At 45.0% G+C, this 8346-nt stretch overlaps 1 protein-coding gene across 1 annotated transcript in view; it reads left to right on the top strand.

Annotated features, from left to right (window-relative positions):
• Positions 1-1173: 1173 nt before the first annotated feature.
• LOC123512933 (band 7 protein AGAP004871-like) overlaps positions 1174-8346 on the top strand; it is a 395722-nt gene continuing 388549 nt past the window's right edge. Inside the window, exon 1 of the mRNA XM_045269629.1 lies at positions 1174-2134. Within this exon, the coding sequence (XP_045125564.1) occupies positions 2131-2134 (4 nt within the window). The 5' untranslated portion in view covers positions 1174-2130. The remainder of the gene's footprint in view (positions 2135-8346) is intronic.

Below are 8346 nucleotides of genomic sequence, written 5' to 3'. Positions count from 1 at the left end.
TAATGCTACTACTACTACTACTACTGCTGCTACTGCTACTACTACTACTACTGCTACCACCACCACCACCACCATCACTATACTACTACTACTACTACTACTACAATTACTAGTACTACCATCACAGCTTGACAATAAAATAATTCCATCGATATAACAATAAGAACATAACATTCACAATTTTCACAGAACAAAAAACCTCACAGAAACAAGCCAAAACAAACAACAAACATACACAAGGACAGTGAGAAGCACCGAGAAGTATGAAGAACACACACAGAGAGAGAGAGAGAGAGAGAGAGAGAGAGAGAGAGAGAGAGAGAGAGAGAGAGAAGGGAACAATATAAAAAGTTTCTCAGATTCATTTGTATACAGTTTTGTCTTGTGTCTTGTTTCTGAGGAGTGGCGCCGCGAGGGAGTCCGCAGGGTCGTTGTGGCTGAGTGTCAAGCTTATACTGGCACTGTGGGGGCTGTGCTTGCCGGTGGACTGTGTAGGAGGAGAGGGTGTGCTGCGGGGAGAGACTGGGGAGGTAGTGGTGGGAAGCAGGATGGAGATGTGATGGTGGTGGTATCGGGAGATTGAGAAGTTTAGGAGTGTGTGTGGATGATTGGATGCTCGGAGTGCGTATGGTCGGGAGCCGGAATGGTTTTCTTGGTGGGGTTTAAGAGTGTTAGGTGAGAGTTACTGGGGTTTTGTATAAGTGAGAGTGTAGGGAGAGGGAAGATGGGATTTGAGTGTTATGGGGAATGAAAAGAGTGTGTAGTGATTATGGGATACAGAAGGATAGTGGATTATCAATGAGAATGGGGTAATGAGGGAGAAGGGGAATGTATGAAAGGGAATATGGGTGTAAGGAAGTAGGGCATGAATAGTATGGTAATAAGCAGAGGGAAAATAGTTGTGGAAGGAAGGTTAGTGGATAAGGAGGGTGAGCGGAGGTTTCTACAAGTCTTCACCTGCTGAATCGGGCGAGTGGCAGGTTGGCGGAGGCACGATTATTTTTTTCCTCTGTGTGTTTCTCACTTGAACTTGTGCGGTGTGGGAGGATGGCCATTATGACCATGTTGATAATTTTTGAGGGTGAGAGACGGGGTGATGGGAGAGGCGAATGACGGAGGCCACGAAGGAGCGGTGGAGGGGCGGTGTGCGCGGGCAGCAGCAGCAGTGGCGGACTGGTAGTGGCACACACGACCGGGCGCTCAGTGTGGGCCGCAACGCCGTCAAAGTATTACGTGAGGTGCGTGTCGCTGCGCCTCGTTCCGCCAGGCCCAGCACCCCGCCGAGGCTGACTGACTGACCGCCACACCCCGGAGTGACGACCCTCCGTCACAGGACAATTCTTCTGATAGGACAGCAGCTGCCTGGTCCACACTTCCCTGTTCCTCCACACCCCGTGGCCCTCCGTCCCTGAGGTGGTGCACGTCGAGGGCCGGGGGACAGCGCACCTGTCCCGCGGTGGCGCCTCCTCACCTGGGGCCCCGCGGCGCGCCACGGGTCATGAGGGGCCCGGCAAGGTCAGCCCGGAGGACGTGATTCATCGATCACCTGCTGCAGCCGCGGCGTCATCACCACCTGCTCACCTGAGGCAACCACCACAAGCCCAGGGCCGCCACACCACCCCGCAGCAGCCCCTGCTGGAAAAAAAGAACATCCTCGCTCTGCCATCACCACCGCCGCCGCCGCCACCACTGTCACCTGAGGCACGCGAGAGACGCAGGGAACCTGACGCAGGTGAGGGCCACTGATGAGCCTCACCTGCGTGTTGGGTTAATGAGGCAGCGGCCGGTGAGTGACGAGGAGGACGAGGCCGTGAACTGACGCCGTTGCCGTCACCCTCGTCCCTCACGCCCTTTGTGTGTAGCTGAGACGGACCCTGGGCGGGGCGCTGCTGCCGTGGCTTGCCCGCTGGAGTAGGAGAGTGACCGTGACTGTCGAGTGCGTGTGTTCGAGACTCCTGCAGACCTGCCGCCAGGAAGAGAACCCCCGCGGCAGCTCTTAACCTGTTAGTGAGGGCGTGAGGAGAGCACCACGCCATGCCCTCTGGCTCAGACTGCTGAGGAGGACGTTTGCCAAGGAAGAGCTAGCAGGAGGAGGTCTCGAGGACCTCAGTCGCGTGTCTAGGAGCAGCCATGGGTGAGTACAGCCTTTATTTTTCTCCTGTTCGGGGCGCTCTATAGAGGAACGCTCTCACATATCCATAAAATCGTACTATTACTAACCATTGCCATAACGTAGAAGGTGTAGATGTTTGTTGGCATGATGTCTGTCACCTGCTCTGCGTTCAGTTGGGAAACCGCTCGTCTGTCCTGCCAATCACAGCGTGACGGCCGATAGAAAGGCACATCTGATTGGTTATGGGGACGTTCACATGGCAAGCGCTCTTTTCTTCTGAACGCAGGGCTGTTGGTCGTGAGTGACAGCCCCGGGGTGGACAGATTCGTTATGTGGGCTGTTCAAACGCGTCCGCCACGTAAATATCCAACCCAACACCTCAGCTTCGCCTCATTAAGTGTCCCCCTTAAGACGCGCCGGTTAAAGAGTATGTGTTCTGTTCATCCGTGTATTACATTACACACACACACACACACACACACACACACACACACACACACACACACACACACACACACACACACACACACACACACACACACACACTGATTCGCGAATGCACGCAAACACATCCACCCACCCGTCCATCCATCCACCCACATATACTATCACCCACAAAACACACACACACACACACACACACACACACACACACACACACACACACACACACACACACACACACACTTTCCCATGCACGTATTACTCAACACATTCATACATTCACCCACACACGCACACACACACACACACACACACACACACACACACACACACACACACACACACACACACACACACACAGACACACACATACACACACACATACCCACACACGCACATGCACATTTACCTACTCACGCACCCATCCCTCCCCCTCCCCCCACACACATACACACAGACACACACACAGCTCGCTAATTCAGTGATAATGTTCTTGCCTGCCACTTGATAGGCTGGAGTTCACGTGGCGTTCAGAGGACTAAGCGAGCAGTGTGTGTGTGTGTGTGTGTGTGTGTGTGTGTGTGTGTGTGTGTGTGTGTGGGGTCGGTGGCAGCTCAGCCTCACCTATAGATCGGGGTATAAGTGTGAGTTCTGAGCTCTCTCCGGCTGACTAATGCTTGGCTATCACGACTCCAGCACGTGATTTCTTAAGAGCCAACGACACACACACACACACACACACACACACACACACACACACACACACACACACACACACACACACACACACACCACAACAAAGCACTACAATATTACTAAGACTCTTGTGCTTTCCTAAGTCGGCGAGTCTGTGACATTCACCATTCAGCTTCGTTCGAGAAGTGGACCAGTGAGGCTTAAATCTTTGTCAAGTCTTCCACGGCTCCTTGGTTTGCGTTCTCTGCTTCACGTCCTCAGTTCTCTCTCCTCCCTGCTCCCCTCCCCTCCCACCTCAAGGTATGCATACTAAAGGTACCGATGCGTGTTGGTTTAGATTTATTTTTAGTTTTTTCTTATAGGGTGTGCGAGGAAAAGACCGTTCGCTTAGAGTAGGCAATCCGGATGTAGACGAAGCAGATGAACGTGCACCGAGGGGCTGTCACCTCATACTGGCGTTAATTATGTGGCCATGTACAGTTTGAACAGCTCACCTAACCATCTGTATAAAGGGAAACATCTAATTTTTGTTTCATAGAGAGTGAAGAAAAGGAAAAAAGTGTGATATAAACTCCTAGGGTAAATATTTGTATGCATATAACCCATGTAGATATTACTGAACCTATATTACTTTGTATATATATAACCAGAGAAGTGGGAGTGTAAGGAACGCACGCAATTACTGTTATACATATAAAGAAACCCTCCCTCCCCCAAAAACCATCCCTTCCCATGTTTGTTTATAGTCAAGAGTCTAGAAACAAATATAGACTAGAGAGGAAGACTTTTCCATCTAGCGTCCCGTGTAATAAGAGACCCCATAGACCAGTACTGTTAGCAAGCTCCCTGTGTTCCTGATTTGTTTTGTATTGTTTGACTAGATACCAAACCCGGTGTATTCTTTTGTTTTCTCCTTTGGTTTCCATGCTGCTGAGCTGTTACTCTCATTATTCCTCCTCAAACGAGCCACGACATAGTTTGATGGGTAAGTTAGTCAATCTGGCCGGCATGATACAGCTGTTGTTTCTGTCTCCTCTAGACATATTGATACTACTTACTACCTACATATTATGATATATAGTCGTATATTACTTACTCTCTTTCCATCACCCATGCTCTCTTTGTATTATTCCAATGGTGTCCTTTGTTTTTGTTGTTTTATCTTTTTTCTCTTCTTTTCATTTATAATTTCTTCAGTTTCTTTCTTCTCTTCTTTTCCATCTCCACGTTGTCTTTGCTTGTCGCCTTTCGCAAGTTATTTTCTATTTTTCTTTCTTCTTTTTTCTATTTTCTTCCTCCTCTTCCAGTTATCTTTAAGTTCTTTCCTCCTCCTCCTCCTTTCCTCCTCCTACTCCTCCTCCTCTTGTGGCCCTGTTCATTAATCCTGTTGCTGTTTTTCTTTTTCTTACTCCTTTGTTGCTGTCACCACTGTGTTCTGCTCATGTTATTTGCTTGCACACAACTGTTTTCCTTAGAGGGTGTTTTCTTCTTAATGTTTTTGTATGTCTTTATTTCCTTTATCTCCTCATGTGTCTTGTATCTTTTTATGATTTATTTTCATGTTCTGTTCCTCTCATTTCTTTTTTTCCTGCCTTTCTTCTTATCTCTATATACTATTTTATCAATTTCTCTTATATCTTGCTAACTTTATCATTCCATTTAGCTTTTTTTCCCTTTCTTTTTTTCTTTCCTTAATATCCCCTCTCATCATCACGATTATCACCACCATCATCACAGCAATAATCTTCCTCTTCCTCATAATCTTCCTTTCTTCCTCCTCCTAATCTTTCTCTTCTTCCTTTTCCTCCTAATCTTCTTCTTTGTAATCTTTTTTTTTGTCTCCTTCCGCCTCCTGCTCACCTTCCTCTTCCTAATCCTCTTCTTCCTCATCCTTCCTAATGTTGCTCCTCCCCTTTCCACGCCTCCGTCCTCCTCCTCCTCCTCCTCCTCAGTCTTCCTCCGTCCTTCCTCCTCTTCTCCTCCTCCTCCTCCTCCTCCTCCTCCTCCTCCACTAATGGAAGAAACGTGGGAGGGGAATCATTGCCGATGGGATTTATTCTTTAACGTGTGTGTGTGTGTGTGTGTGTGTGTGTGTGTGTGTGTGTGTGTGTGTGTGTGTGTGTGTGTGTGTGTGTGTGTGTGTGTGTGTGTGTGTGTGTGTGTGTGTTCTTACAAGTTATATGAATACGAATGCTTTTGTTTCTCTTTTAGCAAGTTTGTCACATTGTAATTCAGTTTCACCAGTGCACGATATAAAGATGAAATTTAATGAGGGAAAATATTTTGTATGGGGCAAGAAAATAAATGATTCCAGCGATCGTTTTTCGAGTTGGGTACAAGTTAGGTACGTGTGGGCAGTTTGTACCAGTAATTCTTCAGTATTAGTTGTCATAGAGGGGGGAATAATCAACAGCGGATCTATTGTCCCCAAGAAGGTTGTTTTCTGCGCGGCATGAAGCGTTGTGTGGCGGCGGCGGTGGTGGTAATGACATGCCATCGCCACCTGAAAATTGTAAAGATATCGATAATGGTTCCTGCGGGCCATTTCAGTCCTCTCTTTTTATTCTCCCTCTCCTATTTCTGGCCATCAATACGTGAGGAGGTGCCACCGATGCGTTCCTTTCGTGAGTTCTAAAGGTTTTACTGACACCACCTCCTCGTCCGCTGCAAGGGAAAGACTCGGAGCTATAATTAGTTTTTTTTAATTAGTTGCTATTGAAATATTTGTGATTAGTTTAGCAGAAATAGTGGATACATTGTGGTTATTTGGCTCCTTTATAGCGGGATTGGTGGTAATCTTGGCGCCTCCTCTAACTTTATGAAAGGAAGGATATTGGAAATCTTCTATAAAAAGGCTTTCTACGTTTCTTCCATCTTTCCTTTATTTATTATCTCCACGTTTTATGTAACAATGATAAGGATCTTCTAATATTTCTGTAAATGTAATGACAGCAACAGTAGTAGGTAGTTGTAATGATAATGATGAAAAAAATAATAACAATAATGATAATGAAGATGATGATGATGTTGATTTCCACGGGTTTTCTTTCGCATCAAAAAGAAAGAATGTACATGTTTTCATTTCTCTGAATAAGACGTTTCTTGCTCCTCTGCTGACTTAAAACTTCAAAATCTTTCAGTACCTCTCTTGAAACTTTTTTGTGTATAGTTAAGAAACATATAGTCTTTTCCCTTTTATTTTTCTCTTTTTACCGTTTGCTCATTGAAGGTCTGTTGACAAGTCTCTTCATAACTAAAGTTCAGAATGAAACTCGCCACTTTAGTAAATTAACTCCAGTTGTGCGACAGATGCCTTCCCTTTTCCGAATGAATGATCTCGTTGACAACTCCTTCACGTTAATCAAGAGACGACATATTACTTGTCCCAATTAGGAGAGTAGCAATGTGTTCTTTGCATCACTGGCCGTCTGCAGGATCGACCCTGATGATGAAGAAGCTCATGACTAGTGACATCGTTTTCAGTTCAAATTTATATCAGTAACAAACTCTTTTACTCAATTCGAGGAAAAAATAAATATAATCTTGTTATCTCACTGTACTTATCAAGACTGTAAGAACTGCATTGCCTTGGAACTAACACGCTAAATGTCAACATATTTTTCTAAGCTTAGACAGATTGATTGGGTATGCTTTTAGCCTTGCTTTTTGGGAAGTGGCGTCTCAGTTCTATTCAATAACGAGAGAAAGGAAAAAGTTGACCTATAGTATCAGTGAATCTTTGTTCAATTAAAACACTGAAAACAACAACATTCTAATGATATATATTAGATGTTTTTTTCAGCACGCTTGTGATCAATTTGAAGTTTAAAATGTGTCATCATAGTGACATTTGATTAACGAGATGCAATAATTCGTAACTGCTCAATAATAATTATTATGCCGAATGTCTGTTGACAGTCTTTTTATACAATCTGATGTTTAAGCACAGCAATCCTTTCCACCTTAATCAACTGTCCACAACAAACTCCTTTGCTCAATTAAGAAAAGAATTAAAAGCTTGTTCTTTAATACTTAATGTCTATTGGCACACTTTTTTGTACAATTAGAAGTTCAAACATGTCCGTTTGCACTATTAAAGGTCCATAACACGCGGCCTTGCATAATTAAGGAGCTGTGACGCCCCGCTTTATTCATTCAAAGGCCGCGGCGCCTCAGCGAGTTCCGTGCTGGGGGCTGTGGGAGGCTCGGCGGGGGACGCAGCTGTTCTGACGGAGGCTGTGAAGGGGGTGGCTCGAGTTTTCGGGTCCACCAGATGGGTCGAGTAGACTTGGACGAGGAGGAGGTGGGGGTGGGGAAAGAATGGGAGGAGGACTTCCCGTGGTGAATGACAGCTGGACTTGTTGAGGACTTGATGGAAAAAGACGCCTCGAGGACACTGTAGTGGGAGTGAAGTGTTTTTTTTTCTTTCTCCTTCTCCTCCTCCTCTTCCTCCTCTTGCTGCTGCTGCTCATTTTTCTGTTTCTTGTTTTGAGGAGTAACATTGAGGAAAGGGTAGAGGGACTGAGGATGAAGTGAATCCTTTAGAGACCGAGGAGACAATGGTTATGTGTTGTGTTGGTGAAGTCTTGACGAGGAAGAGAAAGACTTACACTGGAGGCAGGAGTGAAATAGGAGACACTTTACATGGGACATACAGATGTAAAGATGTCAGGATGGTACGATTAAAAAAAGGATTGACATTAACTGTGCTTTAGAATTGAGAGATGATACGGAATTGATTATATTATAGAAGAAATAAAAGAGTGAAAGGATAAAAAAAAAATAGATAAAAAGTTACAATTTCAATATAGTTTTAAAAGGAAAGGCTGTTTTTTGGAAGTGAGAGAAGAAAAAGGAGAGCAGTAGAGAAGAAATTTGTTTATAAAAGACATTTAACTGATTTGAATAGAAATATCATAATTTTTCCGTGATAGTTCTTGAAAGTCAGTCTTGAACCCTTTGACTGATTTAAGGACGTGAATAATGGAATGAGAATGGAATATGCATTGATGGATGATGTATTTAGAGTGGAGGTAAAAGTAAAAGGAGGATCATGAGTAAGAAGATATAGAGTTATATTTTTCTTGTGACAT

The sequence above is a fragment of the Portunus trituberculatus genome, chromosome 35, assembly GCF_017591435.1.
Source record: "Portunus trituberculatus isolate SZX2019 chromosome 35, ASM1759143v1, whole genome shotgun sequence".
Taxonomy (NCBI): Eukaryota; Metazoa; Arthropoda; class Malacostraca; order Decapoda; family Portunidae; genus Portunus; species Portunus trituberculatus.
Note: the sequence above shows the minus strand (reverse complement) of the source record. Positions and strands in the feature narration are given on the sequence as shown.